Below are 22,678 nucleotides of genomic sequence, written 5' to 3' on the forward strand. Positions count from 1 at the left end.
TCTCTCTCCTAAACCTAGAGGTTTTTTACTTCCCATAACATGAATCCTAATTAAACGGTTGCGTGGAAGAGATAATGGGCATTTAATTTTGAGATTTCTGAAGCCGCCCAAAATTATTGTTATGTGCGCCCCATTTAAGTGAAAAAAAGCATCGATAGCAATAACGCGGAATGTCTGTAGAAAATTTCCTCAACCTGCCAAAAAAATTAAAATTAAAATGTTATTTTCTTTCCCAACAACAAAATAAATGGTATTCACATACCACATACAAATTTTCTCATTTATCAAACGGCCCTACAATAAAATGAAAGTAAAAAGATACTAATACATAAGAAAAAAAGTTGAAAACAAAAATGTGATAAGTTTGAGGATAACACCATGAACAAAAGCTAAACCACTGGCTTCCAAATTAGAGGTAGCTAATAAAAAAAGGATTTTTGAGTTTAAGGTCCAAAAATAGGGGGGGTAATTAGTCATATATCCACTCCTAAATCAATAAATAAAATAAAACCAAAATAAACCGAAAATGTAAAATAAGTCCAAAAATTCACTATTTAGTGGGCCCCATGCATGAATCCTTTAATTTTCTCTCAATTTTGTCCTTTCATAAATATTTTTTAACCATTGGTAAACCAAAGGTTTATAATGGTTGAGTTAATACAATTATTCTTTCCATAAATTTTATGAAAGAATATTTATGGTGGATATTTAATGTTAATATTTATTTCCAAAACTTATATTTTTCTAAAGTAACCTAACAAATCAATGTATATTTACCTAAAACTAGTTTCTCTCCCCCAAACACGAGTTTCTCTTTCTGTAACTATATGTTCTTTGAATTCAAGAAAATATATTATTTCCAAAACTGATATTTGTCTAAACTAACCTACCAATTCAATGAATATTTACCTAAAACGAGATGCTCTCTCCCAAAAACGATTTTCTCTCTCTGTAACTCTATGTTCTTTGAACTTCAAGAAAGTATGAATTTGTGATTTGTTTTTTATCTCTACCTCGATCCAATTAAACATCTACAAATTCTTTTGTGAGGTTAAAAAGCAAACTATTTTGCTAGCATCTTACTGATTCTACTAGCATATTTTACATTCTACTAGCATCTGATGAATGCATTGGACAAAGTAGTTTAAAAAGCAAATACTATTTAGCTAGCATCTTATTGATTCTAATAGCAATTTTTACATTCTATTAGCATCGGTTGAATAAATTTGAATACAGTAGTTTAAAAAGCAAGAATATTTTGCTAGCATCTTATGAATTTGTTATAATAGGTTAACAAATATTTTTTAGTAATTTTATGAAAAAATATTTATGGTGGATATTTAATGTTAATCTTTATTTCCAAAACTTATATTTTTCTAAAGTAATCTACCAAATCAATGGATATTTACCTAAAACTAGTTATCTCTCTCCCAAACACGAGTTTCTCTTTCTATAACTATATGTTCTTTGAACTCTAGAAAATATATTATTTCCAAAACTGATATTTGTCTAAATTAACCTACCAATTCAACCAATATTTACCTAAAACGAGATGCTCTCTCCCAAAAACGATTTTCTCTCTTTGTAACTCTATGTTCTTTGAACTTCAAGAAAGTATGAATTTGTGATTTGCTTTTTATCTCTACCTCGATCCAATTAAACATCTACAAATTCTTTTGTGAGGTTAAAAAGCAAACTATTTTGCTAGCATCTTACTGATTCTACTAGCATATTTTACATTCTACTAGTATCTGATGAATGAATTTGATAAAGTAGTTTAAAAAGCAAATACTATTTAGCTAGCATCTTATTGATTCTAATAGCAACTTTTACATTCTATTAGCATCGGTTGAATAAATTTGAATACAGTAGTTTAAAAAGCAAGAATATTTTGCTAGCATCTTATGAATTTGTTACAATAGGTTAACAAATACTTTTTAGTAATTAAAATATATTATGTGAAATTGTTTTTGTTACATTTTCAGTATTTTACTAGCATTTTCTTGATTCTGTTACCATCTGATATGAATTTGTTACAATAGGTTGATTCTAATAAAATTTTATGCTGGTAGAATCTTATCGAGTCTAACAACATTTTTAACATTTTATTTTAACGTTTGTTTTTTCTTACTCTTCACTACTGTAGATGATGAATGAAACCATCAATCGATTCTCTCTCTCTCCCACTCGATGCTTTCACCTTTTTCACTCGGTTTAATTTGGGCGTCGATGATGAATGAAATCAAAACCTAGTTCATATATTAGAAAGTGATGATGCTCTCTCTCTCTTTGGTTTGCTTTTGCCCAATTCTAATAGAAATATAAAAGAAAGTATTTTGCTAAACGGTAAAGGCAACTATTTTTCCGGAAGGAAAGTTTATTTTTGAGGAAATCATTTAATGAATCTCTAAATATTATGGTATATATTATTTTAGGTTATTTTTTTTAACTTAGGATAGGTTAGGCAGTAAAAGAGAATGAGAGGATAGACATGTAATTTACTTTGAGTGGATTTATTTTCTATTTCAGATTATCTTTGGTCTCTAGACTCATTGATCATGCGATTTTGGACTTAAAACACATCCCCCGATAAAAAAACCTAACAAAAAACAACCCTCCCCCATTGACACCACCACTTTAATCACTTCCTTCAATTATTTCTCTGTTTTTTGTTTTTTTAAAATAATTTTCTGTCCTTTTTTGCCCTTTTCTCTTTATTTCTCTTTCTTCTCTCTGCAAGTACCTGCATTTCTCAGGAAATGCCATTCCCCTTCTCTTCTCTTTGTCAAATTAAACTCTTTCATGGATGAAAAAACTTCTCGCTACAACAACAAACACCCCTTCCTCCCTCAGTCATTAATGTAGCCTCTCTTTCTCTCTCTAATTTTCTATTTCTCTCTCTCTAGATTTTAGGTTTTGGGGTTTGTTTTGAGATCTGCTTACTAATTATTTCCATCCTAATCGTATCCTGTTTAAATTAGAAACAATAGGATTTTTTGGACTCTTTCCTATTAATCATAGTTCCTTCTTCTTTTTCTGCAAGATCTGATGATAAGTTTCAACTACGATAACCTAGGGATTCTGAGTAAATTTTGAATTTTCATGAGTTAGATCTAGTATTTTATTCAACCTAAAAGTTGTTCTCATTGTTCTGTATGATTCTCATCTACGATTTTCCCTTTCAATTTCGTATTTTGCGAACAGGATCTTTGTTTTTTTTTTTATATCTCTAGGTTTTCCGTGGGGATTGTTGTTTGTTTTTAGGTCTTTTAGATTCATCAAAACTGTCGTATCATGATCTCGATCTAGGGTTTTCTTTTTTCACATTGACAACGTTTCGCAACAATGTTGAAGCAATTTTTAAGCAAAATCCATCGGAAGTCATCAAAATCTGGTAATAGTTCTTCAGCTGGTAGTGATTCCGGCAACAATGGTGTTGCCGGCGGCAATGGAAACCAAAGAACAAATAGCACAAATCAGGTTTCCGGTAGATCAAACGTGGTAAAGAAAATGTCAGCTGCTGTTTTTCCGTCAACTGTTGTAGCTGGAATTGAACCTCTTTTATCATTCAAAGATGTTTCAAATCCAGAGAAACAGAATTTATTAATCAGTAAGTTGAATCTTTGTTGTGTAATTTTCGACTTCAATGGTTCAAATAACAAGTCAGCTGAAAAAGATCTGAAACGTCAAACATTGATAGAGCTTGTTGATTTTGTTGCTTCTGCATCTACTAAATTTACTGAACCTGTTATTGCTTCAATATGTGAAATGTCTGCCGTCAATCTGTTTAGGGTTTTTCCGCCTAATTATCGATCGAATTCGAAAGGTGCGGAGAATGATGATGATGAACCAAGGTTCGATCCTGCTTGGTCTCATTTACAGTTAGTGTATGATTTATTGCTTAGATTTATCACTTCGTCTTGTCTTGATTCAAAGATTGCCAAAAAGCATGTGGATCATTCGTATATACTGAAACTTTTAGACCTATTTGATTCTGATGATCCTAGAGAAAGAGACTGTCTTAAAACAATTCTACATAGGATTTATGGGAAGTTCATGGTTCATAGACCATTTATTAGAAATGCAGTGAGCAATATCTTTTATCGATTCGTGTTCGAAACTGAACGACATAACGGAATTGCTGAGTTATTAGAGATTTTTGGAAGTGTTATAAGTGGGTTTGCTTTACCGTTGAAAGAAGAACACAAGATGTTTCTATGGAGGGCTTTGATTCCGTTGCATAAACCGAAATCTCTTGGTCTTTATAGTCAACAATTGTCGTATTGTATAGGACAATTCATAGAGAAGGACCCGAAATTGATCAATTCTGTGATTAGAGGGTTATTGAAATATTGGCCTGTAACAAGTAGTCAGAAGGAAGTGATGTTCTTGGGTGAGTTGGAAGAGGTTTTGGAAGCAACTACCATGGTTGAATTCCAAAAGATCATGGTTCCATTGTTCAAGAGGATCGGGTGCTCTCTCAACAGTTCTCATTTTCAGGTACTTCCTTGATCCATTTCCTGGTTTATGCTAGCTCTAGTTAAACTGGTCAAACCACACACACAACATGTGTACATAGTTGGTAGTAAAGTTTTATGCACCCTAGACTTGATTTTTCTGATCTGATCCCAAAGTTGATGCTAGTGAAATCCATGTTATTTACCGTTTGATACTAGATTCCAAATTCAATAATGGTGTGTTTGGATGGCGGATTCATGAATCCAAGTAATATTTTTTGGCTTGTTTGGCAACTAAGAATCTTATGATTTATTATTATTTGAGTATTTTTAAACGTCTTTAGAAAAAAATATGATTTTTGAAAAAAATAATGATTTTGAAAAAAGATAATGATTTTGTAGAAGGAAATATTTTTTTGTTGATTTTAAGTTTGGAATTTAGGTTTATTAATCCAAAATCCTAGCAAATCCTAGGGGGTAGGGTGGGATTTTGGTCCAATACAAATTTTGGATTTAGGATTCAAGAGTCCTAGGATTCTTGGTAGCCAAACAGACCAAGGATTCATGATTCCTACCAAATTCCACTTTTGATAGGAATCCTACTCAGGAATCATGCAACCAAACACACCATAAGTTGTTATCTGTATGGAAGTTTCATTCTTTAAGCTGCACTTCTTGCCCAAAATGTGAATGCATTTTATTATCTCCGAATTGGTTAACAGTAATGCGAATGGGGTTTAACAAATAAAAGTACACTGTCACCCATTGTAAAAAACTAGAAATAAAACCCTAGAATGGTAGAAGAGCTGTTCTCAATCTCGTATTCATTCGATGGTCGTGGCAGGAGTAGCATCTCTGTTCATAATCCAGTTCTGAAGGAGAGAAACTCGGGAGGTTGAGCCCTACTCCATTGCTTATCCTCTCCTTTTCCCCCTCCTAATTTTACCTCTTCTCCTAAACAACGCCGTACTCCGTTGTCCTTGCTCCTTGTGATAGTTACAATTTTCTGCAACAAGTTCACTTAATGTCTTTTTCAATAACCAAAAAAACGAGCTCCTGTTTTGGGCCTCTCTCTTTCCCAGGATGACAGATTCTAGGTACTAGAGTGAATTAGGTAAAGAAGAAAGAGTTCTGAATTCAGGCTTCGGCTTTGACAGAAAACATTCCAGAGTTCCAATAACATATATCACGGGAAAGTCTCGAGGTCTTCTTATTGTTAAATTTCATCTTAATAGTGTGATCTTTTTAACCTATCATATCAAGTACATATTGTACACTTGAAGGTCATATAGAGGAGGGGGAAATATGTAACAATTTGGTTTGTCCTTTTTATGATTTCAGGTGGCCGAAAGGGCGCTATTTTTATGGAACAATGATCACATTGTGAGCTTGATAGCACACAACCGGCAAGTGATTCTTCCTCTAATCTTCCCCGCCCTCGAGAGAAACGCCCAGAGTCACTGGAACCAATCCGTGCTTAATCTGACTCTAAATGTTAAGAAAATGCTTTCGGAGATGGACAACGATCTGATTCTCTCTTACCAGGGAAAGTTCGAGGAAGAAGCAACAAAAGTAAAGGCAGCAGCCGAGAAGCGAAGGTTTGCATGGGAACGCTTGGATGGTATTGCCAGCTTCCAGTCTGTCACAGGGAACACTGCAGTTCTGGTTTCAAGAACACCATCATCTGTTACCTGCTAGTTTCCCAGGTAAGCTTCATAATACATAATTCCACTCCATGGTCGTCTCATTGTTTTAGTTGTGATCTCTCTTGGTCCTAAATGGACCATTGTCGTCCAAGTGTTTCCATTGTGATCTTTCTTGATCCTAAATGCCTATTATCGTCTCAGTGTTTTAGTTGTGATCTTCCTTGATTCTAAATGGACCATGATAATCATCTCAGCGTTTTTGTTGTGATCTTTCTTGATCCTCTACGCCCTTTTATCATCCCAGTGTTTTAATGTGATCTTTCTTGATCCTAAACGCACGTGATCTCTAGGTGTTCCAGATATGGTCTTTCTTAACCCCAAATTGCCCACGTTCGTCTCTGTTTATGATGTGATATTTCTCAACTCTAAATGGCTAAATGCCCACAACCGTCTGGGTGTTTACCGTGTTGACGTGTTGATGTTAAGTTCGGGTTGCTCTAGTGAGATACCGAAGAGCATGAATGCCTTCATCTGTAACATAGACATCTTTTACTTATTTATGCCTTTGTTTTGCTCTTAAGAACATGCGCGGAGTGATCTCTTTGAAATCAAATACATTTGATATTCACCATTTGTTAATTGTGTTTCTCTTTTAATTATTTTTGATCATGTAGAGATGGTATACTTTAAGCTCTAACGACAGGCAAAGAACGATACGATTATTATAGCAACTACAAATCGTTCTTCATACTCGGGTTGAGGTTGTTGGGCAAACCCTATGCTGCCCTCGTATCAGAGTATTTGGCCCCAAGTGTTCGCATCGGTTGGTGGTCCAGGAAACGAAAGAATTGTGGCCCGTCTAACCCATTAATCATGCTCAGTTACCAATGCCCTGTTATTTCATAGTGGGTCAATAGAGGGGCTCCAATGTAAAACTCAAAAATGAAAAACTACATGTCAAGTGAGAACCTAGATTGTCTTTCCTAAATGGAAAAAATTGGAATCCTATAATTATATATACTTTTTGTTGATTATTTTTTGTTTCTAATGTAAATCTCTGAAGTTATTTTGTTTACTTGTCTAACATGATTATTTGATAGAAACATTAATTATTTTGAAAGTGTAAAGACATAATTGTTTCTATTAATGAAATTATAAGTTCAAAAAAAAATGAAATTATAAAAAATTATGATCACGACCATAAAAAGACACTTCAGAAAGCTATTTGGAGACTATTCCTGGTTACAGCCAGTGTAGGTTTTTCCTCTTCTCTTCTTCCTCCTCTTCTGGAATGTGAAAGCCGGCGTAGTTTATGTACTTCCACTACCAAACCTCCAAAATTGTTCATCGAAATAACATCTTTAAGATACCTCATTGTTTATCGCAGTTTTAAACTAGTGCCGTTTGGCTCAAAATTCTAGTTCCGACGGGATATAGGCTGGTCTGTATGGTTTTATGAGTGTCTATAATATGGAATTGTTATTGTACTTGGGTAATTTTGTTTATAAAAATCACTACTTACATTGAAAAATGCATAAACTCAGATTTAAATCAATATATAAAGGTAACCTTTGAAAAGGAACAACAAAGAACACAGGAAAAATCAAAAACAGTCTGACAGTGTCAAACATATCTTGTTAAGATGGTAATAAATATTCTTGACATACTACAACAAAAATTACCGAGAGAAAAATAATGACCGAACACAAAAGATTGGTAAGCCCTTCCAGTGACAAATGGGTAAACTCCTTGTTGCGCTTTTAAACATATCACAAATGAGCAAGCTTCATACCGGTTGTAAACATATCCCGCACAACTGTCTTGATAAAAGGAACCGCCACCAGTTCTGCACACAAGTCAACATTTAGAGCAAATTTTTGTTTACTATACACGTGAGGGTTAAAATTCCAATCGAGTGGCAGACTTTCAGACTAATGGCCATTTACCAAAGTAAGTTCTACGTTTGTGCGTATAATCTCCCTTGAATGTAATACAAGAGCATGCAGCTGCCGACCGATAACGCTCAATTAAAATAAACTACTAGTTAATATAGACCAAATGAACTACTAACATAGACGGAGTCGTTTTCTCTCTCTTCTTCGCCTGAGTAGGAAAGATGGGAGGAAGAGAGACATAAAGAACGGAGAGAGAGAGGGAGAGAGGGGGAAGGGCGAGAGAAAGGGGATGGACTATAGAGAGAAATGAGAGAGGAAGATAGATAAAATGACTCGCCAACAGATAGATCATAGTTGTCGACACTTTCTGCAGGAAAGACAATTTCATGAGGTTAGGCTACAGATAAATCTAGGCTGTCTAATGTTTATGCTTATATCACATCTGAACCGCTAGTTTAGATAGACAAAAAAAACAACTTTTTTTTTTGAGTAAAAAAATTTAACCTAGATGAGTACTACATTTTCTTTTTAGGTTTACCCATCCATCTTAAAACAACGGGCAAAATATGTACCTTTACTTGGACAAGGTCGTGAAAGCATGCCATTAGAATCTTCATGGTAGTAGCTACTACCTTTCAGCCATATCCTCTACGTCCCCTTCCTCTTCCCCTCCCTCCGCCTCTCCCTCTTCCTCTACCCCTTGACCCCATTCTCCCATGGTTTCTTTCATCTTCTTCTCTTTCAAAACTAAACATGCTCATCCTAATCCTCTCCGCCTCTGACATCTGACCTTCTACCTGAAAATATTATGCAACATCAGCAACAACTACAAGTTTAGAATTTAAACGTACCATCGTCACACAAAAATAACATAGAAAAAAAGAGTTATTTAGAGAAGGCAAAATCTCGAACATGGTAATCTTCCAAGTCTAATTGATTCTGCAACTGTCGAGCAAGCTCCTCATCATTGCTAACGTCTTGATGCTGATTTGTTACTAAAGGCTTTAGACCACCTTTTCTCTTCTCCCATTCATCGAGAGTGAAAACGGTATGTTCTTCTTCTCTCCCCCTCCCTTTATATTTTGAACCTCTGAAACGTCGGTTATCTCCAGCTGGCTGACTCATTTTTTGGAGGAGTTTCTGAGCGGCAGCTTGATTTTGAACAGGAACTGCTTCGACAACTAACACCATTTAGACATTAAATTAGCACGAATCTAAGAATAAATTGACTAGTATTTCGTTACAAGTTGAAGAAGATAACTATGATAATACCTTCTTTCGGTCTGGTCTCAGAGCTACTTGGTTTTTCTTCAGTCGTCTCAGTTACTGAAGTTGTCTGGGTACCAGGTTGTGCTTTATCTTGTTCGAAATTGATGGTCTGGGTCTTTCCCTTTTCTCTATAATCAGAACTTCCACTCGATTTTGCAATAGCAGGAACTTGAGGTTTGAAAGTCGACCCAGCTGGATCTAGAAAATCACCCATTTTTAGAATGAGATATAATTGTGTGACAAATTACAGTTTCTTAGGCAATTCTTTTGGTATTAGATCCCACATGGTATTGGTAAACCTTTCAGAGAGAAAAGCCTTAGAAAATGAAATGCACGTATAGCCTTGATACAATCCTCTTGTGTTTCGTCAAAATCAACTAAAACATCTTTCAGATTTACTTTATTTATGGGTCAAGGAAGAAAGAGTAAAATAAGACCTCAGAAAACGGTACTAGCAACCTTAAACTTTAGAGATAAACCCAGGAAGTGATTAAAAGAACTAGAACACTAACCAGAAAAATTGCGACTCTGAACAGATTGACTTGATCGTGCTCCAACTTGCAATTTCTCGAATGGTGGAGGACCATCAACACCATTTTTTTGAGTTTGCCTCAAAGATGAACGAGAGTACCCTGAATATTTCCGACTCATCTGCCATTCTTCATAAAGGGTTTGAACAACACCGCCTAATACGGTTACAACTTTAGGGTTCAGCCATAATATGCCACTACGTATTAAAGCCTTGTTTTCCAAACGAACCTAAATCAAACCAAGGACGAAAAAAATAATGTGAAATTGTGAATCAAGATGAAATCTAATGGTTAACATAGATATGAATCAAAATGAACGCGTAGCTATACGAACAAACTTCTACGAATGAATGCAAACTTGCATTTAGTAACAAGGTCTCCATAAAGTATAATCTCAACCAAAGATAAATATTTGATTGCTCCCATCCCATGAACTCCCACTACATAACCCCGACATCTTAAAGGGTTGTCTATGTTGGAACTTCTGATAATGGGTATTACGCTCGAAAAGAAGTCGACCAAAACTTCTGTCCTGGGTTTGAGTTATCAGACCCACACTTCCACTGAAATAAAATTGCAACAACAGAAACTAGCCTATCCTTTTAGAATCCGCCTATTTATAAATGAAGGTAATCGAAACACAATCTAGGTTTACATCATCATGTTATATACTTGTGATTTGGTACTTCTAATATCCATCAACAATATAACTTACCTAATACAACAATAAAAACAATCTAAGACATTTCAATAAAATTTGCAGAATCAAGTAAAGTTATAATACCTTAGTCCCAGGAACAATATGATCATCAATTGAAGGTATATGAGAGTACTCAATAGCAACTATTTCCGAGTACCCATCAGTGAGAACAAGTCGAAGTAAACGCCGATTCTTCGAATTTCCAGTAGAAGATTCAATGCTACTTTGATATACATCTCTTACTGAAACTATCTGTTCAAATGAAAATCTAATCAAACCCCATTTTCAGAAAGGTTACTAAATCTTTTAATAATTGAGAACAACAATGAAAATCAAAAGGGGTGATAAAAAAAAAGTGAGCTTTTCTTACCTGTAAAACTTTTGGGCCTTGAAGATGAGATAATTTTTTAGTACCCAAAGGCTCATCAGGTAAAGATTTTCCTCCAAAAGATCTCAAATCCAAGTTCAAGAGAAGCTCTGACTCAATTGAATCGGTAGAAACTTTGCTGCTTACTGTAGAAATATGGGTATGAATTAGATCTTTGATTTCTTCCACGTTTCTGAAACACCATCCTTTGCGAATTAGGGTTTCTACTAACACAGAAACTGTGTCTTCCATTACGTTTTGTATTTTGGGAGATTCTGTTCTTCGTCTATGCAACTGTTTGGAGGAAATATTCGAGACCTAAACAAATTTGGGGCTATTTCAAGTATGGTCCCGTAACTTATGATCGGTTTCCTGTCTGCCCCCTACTTTAAGAGGAATATCAAGAAGGTTAGTTTCTGTCCATTGACTATCCTTTGACTGTTTTCTTTTCTTATGTTTCCTAAAATACCCTTGTATGACTTATTCAATTTCTCGTAACATTTTTGTTCTCTTTTTTCTTCTGCATCATTAACTTCCTTTCTTCTGTCTTTTTAGGAGTTAATAGTTTAGAGATTAATTTCGTTATGACCCCCGAATTGTGAGCAATTGGATACTTTCTCCTCCGAACAGTCAAATTTGGTCCTCAAAACTACTTGCTTGTCAATTAACTTCAATTAATCAATTACTTTTAAGGTGTGTTTGTAGATATGATTTGCCCGACAATAGTTGTTACGTGACATGACATACATCAAAATATTAAGGTAATTACACCGAAGACAATATGTTAATTTAACTGAAAATGTCGATTTTTATTCAAGAGCATGTACCTTGCAATGACAGTTTCTTGCTCAAGATATGGTTATGTGATGTAAATGTAGTGGATTGAATCATAAACAACTAAAGTAAAGAAACCAACCACGGAAGTACAATTAGTAAAGAGAGATAAACAACAAAAGAAAAAAATGGAAAGAGATCGTGTTATAGGAATTTACCAAAAGGTTCTATTTTTTCCTTATTGTTTTTAGTTCCTAAACTATTAACAACTTAGCTACTTGTTTTCATTCCTTCAAGGTTTGGTAGACAGGTGAAAGCCTCATCTTGATTGAGCTGCTTGGAAAGCTCCCTCTATTATCGGCCAAGCCGCTTCTCTTTCACTTTAGGCTTCTCTTTTTTGGTTGATGAAATAGAGGTTGATGGGGGCATATGTTTGAAATTACGAGTTTGATGCAGCTACAGATTACAGATAGCTTACATATGCTTCGTAAGAATAACACCATTTGCGTACTTAGAGTAAGTTGAGTTTGCGAGGATGTTTTGTGAGATTCCTACTAAGGCCATAGATGTTTATCAATATGTTAACTAGTATTTGTGTCATAAAAAAAGAACAAATTGTATCCTCCAATTGGGTTTGTTATACGGGGACGCAAATAGGAGGATGGAGAAGTGGTGCCTATAGACTCAACCCCAATTGGTTAAGGGAGCCATGTTCTTTTATTGGGGAGCTATGTTACAGAATCATTTTCTTTTACTATATTCCCCTGTACCAAATTGACATTGCTGTTGTGAGCTATTTCTAGAAATATGAAATTAAGTACAGTATTAATATTTGGATGGATTAAAGATCATACAAAATTTCAAAAAGTAATTTTTGTCTCTGACTCTTCTTGTTCTTCTTCCTTAAACCCTAATACTACATCAACAATACATTCTTTCTAGTTCAACAAAAAAAAAAAAATTCTCCACTACCAATAAAAAATTAAAGAGTTCCTTTATTCTTATTTCCTCTCTTATTGGATTCTTATCTAATATATTTTTTGTCTCAAGAATTCGGCAACATTGAATTTATTTTTAAGAAGGGAGATCAATGAGACTCGCTCTTGTATTATAAGTCGATTGGAGGCAACTAAAGCCAATATTTCAATAAGTTCGAGTAGTTAATAAATTAGGCAATAGCCTCCTTTCATAAAAAAGAAAATCTACTTCTTTCTTAATTCTCTCATTATAACCAATCATTTATCTCCAAATTTGAACTCTTACCTTCTTTTGTTCTGTATTTACTATTTATTCCCCCTCTATATATATTTTACTAAACCCATCTTTTTTTATTGGGCGTTAACCAAAAGGGATCTATCTTACCCGTGGGCGAGGTGGGAACTTAGTTTATACTAAAGCGAACAACTATTTGAAATACAAAGATCACAAAGAATATCGCAGACAAATAACAGGAAAAATTTATACCAAAATCATAAAAAATTAACACTGAATTAATTACAATTTGAACATATATACATTAAGTAATTACAATTGAAGGAAAGCTTATTTTAAAAAGATCAGAGAATATGGAGATCCATGTTTATTAGATACCACAATAAGCTTTAACAGTAGAATAAGCTTTTTGACCTTCTTCTGTCGATAAGAAGTTAATTAGATCCATTTGATTAAATGGCCTAAACTGCAATGGATGTTCTTCATCCACCAACTCAGGTGGCACCTCTACCAACTTCTGGCTAAACCCGAAAAAACCGGTGGAGTATCTTGTTTCTTCTCCTTCCTTCATTGCAACCTTGTGATAACAACTTCTCAATCTTCCATTGCTCCATGCCTTCAAAACATCCATATTATATAATTTAATTTAAGCTAAACTTAAGAGTCTTAGGGCCTTCGGCGGCCCAAGTGTTATTAGAGCTTACATACTAGTCTTTGCTGACATTTTGAATATTTTCAATCGAGGATTCGTAGAATTCAAGTTGTACTATTTTAATTTAGTGGTTAAAAGCGAGATTTATGTATGTGTCAAATGGTTAGAGGTTCCTTCTGAAAATACAACTATGGCATTGGCATCTTTATCAATTGTCCTATAAATAAATTTATGTAGCTCAATTTGTGGTTTTTGTTGACATAACCTTTTATTTCTATCCTAATCTCATTACTCATGTACTATATTCTCTTCATACATTAGCACCCAAAACCTTAAAATGACATTAGTTAAAAGAAATGTAATGTAGTTGTGAGCTCACCAAGAAGGCGTCTCCGGTCATGACAATGAAAGAGGAGGGAGTTGGGTTAACACTAATCCATTCACCATTCTTTGTTTGAACCTCTAAACCTTTGACATGATTTTGATGAAGTATGGATAAATAGGTTTTATCTGTGTGAGGAGATGCACCAAACTTAGTACTCATGGCATTGGCTTCACAAGGTACAATCTTATATTTCATGAATTTAAGAAGATAATTCATCGATTCGATGTGGGAGTCGTAGTATCTTTCCGCTCCATAGCTTTCGAACAACATCTTTGTTACCATTTGTTCCAAATTCTTCACTTGATCCACAAAGGAATATACGATTTCACTATACCATATAAAAGTTATAATAATAAGTGGAATTTCACAAATTCTTATTTATGAACAGGAAAGAGCAAAACAAGAAGGTTAAGAAGATCGATGGTCTTACTAGTAACATACAAAATTACTACTCATTAGACATGAAGCTGACATGATTAAAATAGTGCAATTTCGTTCTGTTTTTCTTTTTTAGATGTCACATCTGACTCATCGGAGTCTAATTCATTTTAATTTGACTTATATACACACACCTTACTCGATTCATGTACTCTTATAGTGAGTATAAATATTATTTCCAAATCGAAGACAGGACAAAGTAAACATTCTGAAAGTTTTACTAGCATCAACAGACCCCATATAAGATTTCAGTATTAAATTTGAGTTTCAGAAAAGAATCACTAAGATAACTAATAGTTTGAATTCTTTTCCAAAACCGCTAAACTCATACTTAATTACGTCTAACTCATCAAAATTTGACCCATAATAGTTCTGAGACGGTCGAGCCAAATCAAAAATAACAAAAAGAACACAAAAATACGTTCTAGAAACTCAATCGGCTAGACCAGAACCAAAGTCATATTTCGCATTAGATTTTGAAAAAATAAACTAAGGACAAAATATAACTAGAAAAAGAAAAGTATATACTACCAAAAATGATCATTTCCTTGAGGCCACATGATATTAGAAAAGCTTTGAACTTGTTCAAAAACTTGGGGATCATCAATACCCATGCCTTCTTGGATTCTCTCGGAAACTGGCCCTACATAACCAAAGTAGGGTTTATCATAATTATTTTGAATCTTTGTTCCAAGAGGAAGATCAAACAACTCTTTAACTTCATCAAATATTTGATTATGTAACTCCAAAGGGACTTTATTATGGTATATTGCTTCAAAGCAACCATATTCTTCAAGTGCCTCAACAACTTTGGTTCTAATCAAGAACCAATAATGGGTTCCAGGGTTCAGATCATCCCTACTGAAGTCTATAATGGGAAGCTTGTTTAGGGTTTTGGAAATCACCATTAAAGTCGAACTTTACTAGAGTTTTAAGAACTTAATACAAGGAACTACTTGTTGAGTGATTTATGATACTCTTCCTTCATTCAAATACTATATGTATATGAAGGGAGAACTAGATATATTACATAGCAATAACAAGGTTAGGGAGTGCAAATTTCTCCTAGTGTGTCATATGACATAATGAGACTCGGTCCTTTAGACCACACATTAAAAAAAGACTACACATTCAATCTTTCCTTTCTGTATCTAATAATGATACACAATCCACCATTTCAGTCCACTAGTTGGATGAGTTCAAATCCTTTTCAACATTAACAGTCAGATCTTAGAGCAACTCCAACACAAGGTGGGTGAAGCCTAAAATTCAAATTTTGGGCCTCAGTCCTTTGGGACCAACCTAGGGCGCGCTTGGGACTGAGCTGAGGCTCATCCCTATGCAAGCCCTCAGTTGAATCTTAACGTAGGTGCTGTTTGTTTTTTTTCAATGTCTGAATCTGAATTAGCTGAATCTGAATTTGCTGAACTGAATTTGCTGAATCTGAATTGACTGAATTATATCGTGAGTTAGATGTTTGTTTTCTAAATCTGAATTGATAAGTCTGAATTACATTTTTGACATTTTTACCCTTATTTCATATTTTAGACAAACAAAACCTAAACCCAACTAAACCCTAATTTTTCTCTCCATGTCTAATACAAAAAGAAAAAACTAAACCTAATTTCTCTCTTTCTCATATTTCTGCCGGCTCCTCTCTACACCATTCTCCCTCCTTACTAAAACAAGTCCGGCGACGGAAGTCCGATCATGGAGGTGCAGCGAGGGATACACTCTCTCCTTCTCTCTCTCTCTCAATCCTCTTTCTCTCACCAACAGATTGTTGAAGTGGAACCCTCGCCAGATCCGGCGAGGGTTCCTCTCTGTCTTTCCCTCTCTCAATCCCTCTCTCTCTCTAATCAACCTTCGGAATAGTCAAGGATTTTGCAAGGATTAACAAGATCTGGTTGTTTGTGCTTTAGTGGTGGTATTCTGTGGTGGTCGTCGGTTTTTGGTGGGTGGTGGTGGTAGGGTTTGTACTTATGGTGGTGGTGGGGTTTGTGTTGGTGGTGGTGTTCGTGGTCTGGGTGGTGGTCGGGTGGTGGTGTTGGTGGTCGTGGATCTGGGTGGTGGTGGTCTTGGTGTTGTTGGTGGTCGTGGTGGTGGTCTCGGTGGTGGTGGTGGTCGTGGATCTTTGTGGTGGTGGTCTCAGTGTTGTTGGTGGTCGTGGATCTGTGTGGTGGTGGTGTGGGTGGTCGTGGTGATCTGTGTGGTGGTGGTCGTCGACGGTGGTGGTCGTCGACGGTGGTGGTCGTCGGTGGTGGTGGTGGTCGGTGGTGGTGGTAGTGGTGGTCGGTGGTGCTAAATAAGATATTTGACTGAAAATATATATAATTTATGAGGGTATAAATGCTATTTAACTCATTTCAGCTATTAAACTTAGTTTTCAGACTTGTTTTGAATTCTGAAAAATGGGGGCTACTTTTCAGCCAATTCAGACCATGATACAATTCAGACAATATTTCAGATTTTCTTACATAGAAAAAACAAACATCTGAAATCTGAATTGATCCCAATTCAGATTTCAGATCTGAAAAATTAGAAAAACAAACAGCACCGTAGAGTGGACGGAGGGCTTCCCCACATGATCGTTGGGGTTCCCACGGCATGTGGGGAATCAATTTGGTTGTTGGATTTGTTCCAATTGGGATGGTTCCAATTTCCAAAAAAAAAAAATTGAATTTCAAAAATAAAAAACTGAAAATAATTCACATACGTGTTTCGCTCATACACTGGATCACACTCGTGTTTTGCACATACATAGGAAAACACGCAAATTTTGCACACCCACACAAAACTCAAACAGCCAACATCCCTTGGTTGTAGTCATAAGAGCCTTAGAGGTCAAGGGTTCGAGACACGCTTACAATTCAAAAAAAAATTCACACACGTGTTTGACACAAGCATAATGAACAAAACGAAAATAGTTAATTTTTTGAGGTTGAACCCCTTGATTTAATTTTAAATAGTAAAAAAAATAGATTTTTAGGCCTAAGACCCTCTTAGATTGGATTTGCTCTTAGGTGTCGTTTGACAACCAAAAGTATAAATTCGTTTGCCTGTAGTAGAAGTTCTTTTGCTTTTAAAAAGTAAAAAATCATCATAAATATGTTTCACAAAAATGTAACTTATAAGTAAAAAAGTCAAAAAGTTAATTAGGTAATGTAATTAACTTTTCTATTTTGATCTCATAAAGATACCTGATTTCAATTTAATTTATTTATGATTTTTATGATTATACTTTTGAAAGAAGTGGTGGTGATATTTGTGGTGGTGGTGGTGGTGAAGGTATGATGGTGGTGACGGCGACCAGGGGGCTAGTAAGGGTCACATGCCCCCACAAGCTCCCAAGACCTCCCATTAGTATTACTCCTAAATGAAGGCTACTTTTGCTTTTTTTTTTTTTTTTTTTAAGAAACCCATCATTTAGTTATTAAAGAGAAATCTATTTCTTACATGTACCCACCACAAAAATTAAGCAATTATAAATCAGGTCCATGGAAAAATAGTGAAACCCCATTTAACTATAATTTCATTCTTCATACGTGAGTAATCATCTCCTCTTCGTAATAAAATAATTTTCTTGCATACCATTTACATTTTCTTAATGTGTTAAATTAATAACTTCGCTTGATTATTTACTTAAATAAAAGTGTAACAACTAAATTACAATCAAAATAGAAATCAAACAAGATAAAAACATGAATATATATATATATATATATACTAGGGTATAGCCCGTGCCTCCGCCACGGCATACTTTGTAGATTATGTTAGTAGATGAAGATAAATTACAATCATATAACAAAAAAAAAATACCGATCAAATACTCTTGAATTTGTCTCTTGAGAATCAAAATAAAATTATTATTTGCCCGAATATCAACATCACCAACACAAATTTAAGATGAAAATTGTGGGTAGTTATCTTAAGATAAGTGGGGAATTATAGCCTGAGAAGTTGTTTTGAGAGATAGAGAGTTGTGTATAGAGACATAAATTCGACGGACACGAATATCCAGAGATAAATCTACGATCGAACTTAAAAAAGGGCATTGTGTTTTATATAATAGATATATATCTATTATATCTATTATATAAAACCGAAGGGAAAACGATGACTGGGACAAACATCCTTATTTAATTATGCATATTGTCTAGAAGTCCCTCTCAAAATTTAAAATATAGTCCTTCGTAGAAATAAAGTTACCTATATAAAAAACAATAATCCTTTCCTTCTTAGAAATAAAATAACTAATTTAAGAAAAAAAGAAACAAAATTAATTTCAAGGGTTAAAGAAAGAAATTAAAATCTCTCTCTCCCAATAAAAATAATAACTAATTTAAGAGAAAAGAAACCAAAAAACTAATACCAAAAAATAATAACTAACAAAAATCTCCCTCTCTCAGTAAAATATAAAATAAATTTTGTATCATTTGATTGATATAAGTGACCGTGCCCTAGGGCACGGGATATACCCTAGTATATATATAAATATTTACCTTTAGAATTTTGATCACGTGTAAATTTTGTCCACTAAAAAGTAAGTGTTATTTTTTGCTTCCCTTTGTATTTATATTTGAAATTGCGTAAATCTTTTTCTTCAAACATTTGAACTAAATTACTCTAAAAATATAATTAAAAACATAATGAAATTCACCTACGTATTTCTTAGGATCATCCAAAGAAGATTAAATAGCAATAGGTTGATTGGAAGAAAAATTTCATCCAAAATTGTTGTTTTCTAAATATGATAAACTATAATATAAGACGAACTGCATTTTTATTGAGTCGGTCTAGAAGATATTCAATACAGTAAATTAAAACATAATGTGTTAATATATATTGTTTGATTTATTAATTCATGTGGATCTCTCTTTTTAAAGTGCCCCCAGAGACGAAAATTTTTGCCTTCACCACTGACGTCGACGGTGGTAGTGGTGAAGGTATGATGGTAGTGGTGTTGGAAGTATGAGATGGTGGTGGTGGATGTATGGGGATGGTGCTGGTGAAGGCATGATAGTAGTGGAGGAATGGTGGATGTACGGAGGTATAGGATAGTGCTGGTGGTAGTGAACATACAGTAGTGGTGCAACTACGTTTGTGGTGGTGGTGGTGGTGGTTGAGATACAAATGGTGGTGGTGGTGGTTGAGGTGTGGAGGTACGGTGGTGGTGCAAGTACGCTAGGATAGTGGTGGTTGAGATACAAATAGTGGTGTTGGTGGTTGTTGAAATACAATGGTGATGGTGATGGTGATGGTGATGGTGATGGTGATGGTGATGGTGATGGTGATGGTGATGGTGATGGTGATGGTGATGGTGATGGTGATGGTGATGGTGATGGTGATGGTGGGGGTGGTTGAGATACAGTGGTGCTGGAGATTTAAGGTGTGGTGGTGGTGGTGGAGGTGTATAGTGGTGGTGGTGGTGGTGGTGGTTGAGATACAATGGTGTTGGAGATTTGAGGTGTGGTGGAGGTGGTGGTGGAGGTGTATAGTGGCGATTGGTGGTGGTGGTACAAAAGTGTCCTGGAAGTTTAGTTGTGGTGGTGAAGCGGAAATAAATAAAGAAAAAATTTTGGTAAAATAAAACTCGTGCATGTGTTACAAAACTTACTTAACTTTAAAGTTAAAATCTAAAAATCTGAACTTAAAAAGAAAGTCAAATTTTAACTCAAGTAAAGTTAAAAAATTTCATGTCACCAAACTAACTTTTTTATCTTTCTACTTAAATAAGCAAAAAAGTAACTTATTTTAGCGTTGCCAATCAAACGACACATTAATTAAACTTTCTTAAGTACTGATTTGTGTAGGTGTGCCGGACCTTAATATTTGAAATCGATAACAAACAAAACAAAACATCTTAGTAACTCCTATTCATTTGTAACAAAAAAAATAGTAACTCCTATCTTGTTTTGTTGAAGATTAGTAACTCCTATCTAGTGAGTCAATTATGTGACGGAAACAATCTAACATACGGTATTTCAACAACAACAGAAAAAAAAAATCTAACATAGGGTAGTGTTCTTGTGCGCTCTTCTCTCATAAAGACGACCAAGAATATTTAAAATAATGCATTTGTTTAGATTCCAAGCATGTCTTTGTTGAGTGTTATTTCTTGAATTCAATATTGGCAATTTGGCATATAAAATGAGACATGCCCTTTCAACAAAAAAAGAAGAGACATGCCCCATTTGACCCTCACTCTTTCACGTTTTTATAGTATTCGACTTTGGATGAGATCTTCAAGTAGATCTTCCTCCAAAGAAATAAGCATATTCCAAACATATTAAAAAGGGGATAATTGTTTTTCTAGTCAAATGAATGTAATGAAGAGTAGTTCTCATCAATCATACATGTATTTGCTATCAAAATTTTAAATAATTAGAAATGATATTTGACTGGACTTAAACTTGAGGTTGAAATATAAATATAGTCTAAGAGCATCTAAAATGCAAAACTCAATCTTAGAAACTCGGAGTGTCACATGAGAATGCCAGTGGTGTTATTTCCTCGTCATATGGATGATATTATTACAAAATACATCTTATAAACCACATTTACTCACAAAATATAAGTTTCTAAATCATCATTTACACTTGTTTTCAAATATTTTGTTTGCAAAAGCATCAAATGTTGTTTTTAAAATACTCTTTTTTACACAATGACGATGTTTACATAAATAAAAAACAAAAAGAAAATGTCCAATTGACACACTGAACTCATATTCTACATAAACGTAAGCAAAATAATAAAAAAAGTAATTGATAAAAAAAAAATAAATGAAATCTTATTTAGAATGAGCAATAGGGTAGTAATCAATGTGAAAATGGTTGTATATATGTATACGTAGCACTATTAAAACAAGTCATCAATGTTACAGAAAAGAGTACATGAAAATAATTAGGGTGTAGAGACCCCGACTTAAATTTGAGATTGAATAATAAATATAGTCCAGAACTTAGACTTTTTGTGGGTTCATTGTCATTTCCTCGTCATATAGATAGATTTATTAGAAAATACATTTTATAAATGTCACTCAGTCGCAAATTATAATATTTTCTGTCAACAAAAGAAAAATATAATTTTCTAAATCATCATTTACATTTATTTTCAACTATTATTTTGCAAAAGTATCAAGTGTTGTTTCTAAAATACTCTTTTTTTACACAATGATGATGTTTATACATAAAAAAGAAAATCCAATTGAAACACTCAACTCATATTCTACTGAAATGATAAGCAAAAAAACAAAAAAAAAAACAAAATAATTTCAGCCAATCACTTGGAAAATTTGAAATACAATAATTTGAATCACAAATGTTGCCTTTATTGCATAGCCCTTCCCTTATTTCTCGGATAAAGATGAATTACTAGAGTAAAATGAAATTAAGATGAGGGTGATCCCATAAAAGTAAGGAACCAATGTGAAAAATGGTGGCATGTATGGATCCCACTCTTCATGACATCTCCATCCTGGCATAGAATGTTAGAAGATGTGGCAACTTCATCAATAGAAAACATCTCTGGACTATCATTCGAGAACACAAACCGGATATTATTTTTCCTCTCTGAAACCAAATGTATGAACATGAATCTTAGGAAACTCCTAAATCTACATCACAACTATGACCAATACACGGTTGAGCCCAATAATAAGGTCGGTGATCTAGCCATTTTGTGGACTAATGCATGCTCCTTGCACATTTTATATGCTGACCATAATACGATTCATGCTAGAGGCACCCTTAATCAGACCCGAAGCAAGTTTATGATAACAGGTTTGTATGGTTGCCCTCATAAAACCAATAAAATGAAGCCCTGGGAGGAACTCAAAAGGAGACTCCCGACCAGAACGAACCTTGGGTGGTAATAGGCGACCTGAACTGTATACAACACCCTTCGAAAAAGAGTGGTGGTAAAGAGGCCCAGATAGCCCACTCGGTCCCTATTAAAAATATCATTAATGAGTTTGGGCCTTCACATAGGGTACACTGTGCCTCCGTTCATATGGTCTAATAAACAATTTAGGAGCACCCTCATTTAAGAGAGACTTGATCGAGCTCTTACTACTCATAAGTGGCTCATGGACTTCTCGACTTCCCTCTTTACTCATCTCCCTGGGATAGGATCAGACCACAACCCGGTTCTTCTAACCACCAAAATCAACACGAATCTGGGTCGAAAACCTTTCAAACTTATTCGCACATGGGTGGCACACCCTAAATGTGCTCAGTTTATCACCCACAATTGGAGTGCCACCCCTACCCAAATCCAGTCGAAACTCAACTCCCTAGCAATTAAACTCTCTAAATGGAACAAGTCTGTCTTTGGCCACCTCGATAACAAAATC

At 34.7% G+C, this 22,678-nt stretch overlaps 3 protein-coding genes across 6 annotated transcripts; 1 reads left to right on the forward strand and 2 right to left on the reverse strand.

Moving 5' to 3' along the window:
• Positions 1-2,588: 2,588 nt before the first annotated feature.
• Positions 2,589-7,137, forward strand: LOC147539715 (serine/threonine protein phosphatase 2A 57 kDa regulatory subunit B' kappa isoform-like). Its single transcript, XM_086639271.1, has 3 exons — positions 2,589-4,500; positions 5,799-6,163; positions 6,778-7,137. The coding sequence occupies exons 1-2, from the start codon at positions 3,346-3,348 to the stop codon at positions 6,153-6,155; spliced, it is 1,512 nt and encodes a 503-aa protein (XP_086495397.1). The 5' UTR covers positions 2,589-3,345; the 3' UTR covers positions 6,156-6,163; positions 6,778-7,137.
• Positions 7,138-7,634: 497 nt separating this feature from the next.
• Positions 7,635-11,169, reverse strand: LOC147539716 (tudor domain protein (DUF1767)). 4 transcript variants are annotated; one of them, XM_086639273.1, is made up of 8 exons: positions 10,868-11,158; positions 10,582-10,749; positions 9,780-10,026; positions 9,271-9,465; positions 8,911-9,179; positions 8,571-8,795; positions 8,050-8,365; positions 7,635-7,949 (listed from the first exon to the last, which is right to left on the reverse strand). In XM_086639273.1, the coding sequence occupies exons 1-6, from the start codon at positions 11,114-11,116 to the stop codon at positions 8,634-8,636; spliced, it is 1,290 nt and encodes a 429-aa protein (XP_086495399.1). In that variant the 5' UTR covers positions 11,117-11,158; the 3' UTR covers positions 7,635-7,949; positions 8,050-8,365; positions 8,571-8,633. The 4 variants fall into 4 exon arrangements, with proteins under 4 accessions (XP_086495399.1, XP_086495398.1, XP_086495400.1 ...); XM_086639272.1 differs by lacking the exon at positions 8,050-8,365 and having other exon boundaries at positions 10,868-11,169; XM_086639274.1 differs by lacking the exon at positions 8,050-8,365 and having other exon boundaries at positions 9,271-9,459; positions 10,868-11,154.
• A 1,907-nt stretch (positions 11,170-13,076) lies between these two features.
• LOC147539717 (putative 2-oxoglutarate-dependent dioxygenase AOP1) lies at positions 13,077-15,526 on the reverse strand. Its single transcript, XM_086639276.1, has 3 exons — positions 14,857-15,526; positions 13,882-14,215; positions 13,077-13,466 (listed from the first exon to the last, which is right to left on the reverse strand). The coding sequence occupies exons 1-3, from the start codon at positions 15,231-15,233 to the stop codon at positions 13,221-13,223; spliced, it is 957 nt and encodes a 318-aa protein (XP_086495402.1). The 5' UTR covers positions 15,234-15,526; the 3' UTR covers positions 13,077-13,220.
• Between the last annotated feature and the right edge of the window lie 7,152 nt (positions 15,527-22,678).

This window comes from Eschscholzia californica, unplaced genomic scaffold, assembly GCF_041429995.1.
Source record: "Eschscholzia californica isolate CP2 unplaced genomic scaffold, dmEscCali1.0.p SCAF_5, whole genome shotgun sequence".
Classification (NCBI taxonomy): Eukaryota; Viridiplantae; Streptophyta; class Magnoliopsida; order Ranunculales; family Papaveraceae; genus Eschscholzia; species Eschscholzia californica.

Bases quoted from the DNA above. Each gene is read 5' to 3' on its own strand.
- LOC147539715 (XM_086639271.1), top strand. From the start codon at position 3,346: ATGTTGAAGCAATTTTTAAGCAAAATCCATCGGAAGTCATCAAAATCT. The intron at 4,501-5,798 runs GTACTTCCTTGA...TTATGATTTCAG, and splicing joins TCAACAGTTCTCATTTTCAG to GTGGCCGAAAGGGCGCTATT.
- LOC147539716 (XM_086639272.1), bottom strand. From the start codon at position 11,116: ATGGAAGACACAGTTTCTGTGTTAGTAGAAACCCTAATTCGCAAAGGA. The intron at 10,027-10,581 runs GTATTATAACTT...GGTTTGATTTAG, and splicing joins ATATTGTTCCTGGGACTAAG to GTTCGTTTGGAAAACAAGGC. The intron at 8,796-8,910 runs GTTCGAGATTTT...TAATATTTTCAG, and splicing joins TAGACTTGGAAGATTACCAT to GTAGAAGGTCAGATGTCAGA.
- LOC147539717 (XM_086639276.1), bottom strand. From the start codon at position 15,233: ATGGTGATTTCCAAAACCCTAAACAAGCTTCCCATTATAGACTTCAGT. The intron at 14,216-14,856 runs GTAGTATATACT...TATATGGTATAG, and splicing joins CAAGGAAATGATCATTTTTG to TGAAATCGTATATTCCTTTG. The intron at 13,467-13,881 runs GTGAGCTCACAA...GATGTTTTGAAG, and splicing joins TGACCGGAGACGCCTTCTTG to GCATGGAGCAATGGAAGATT.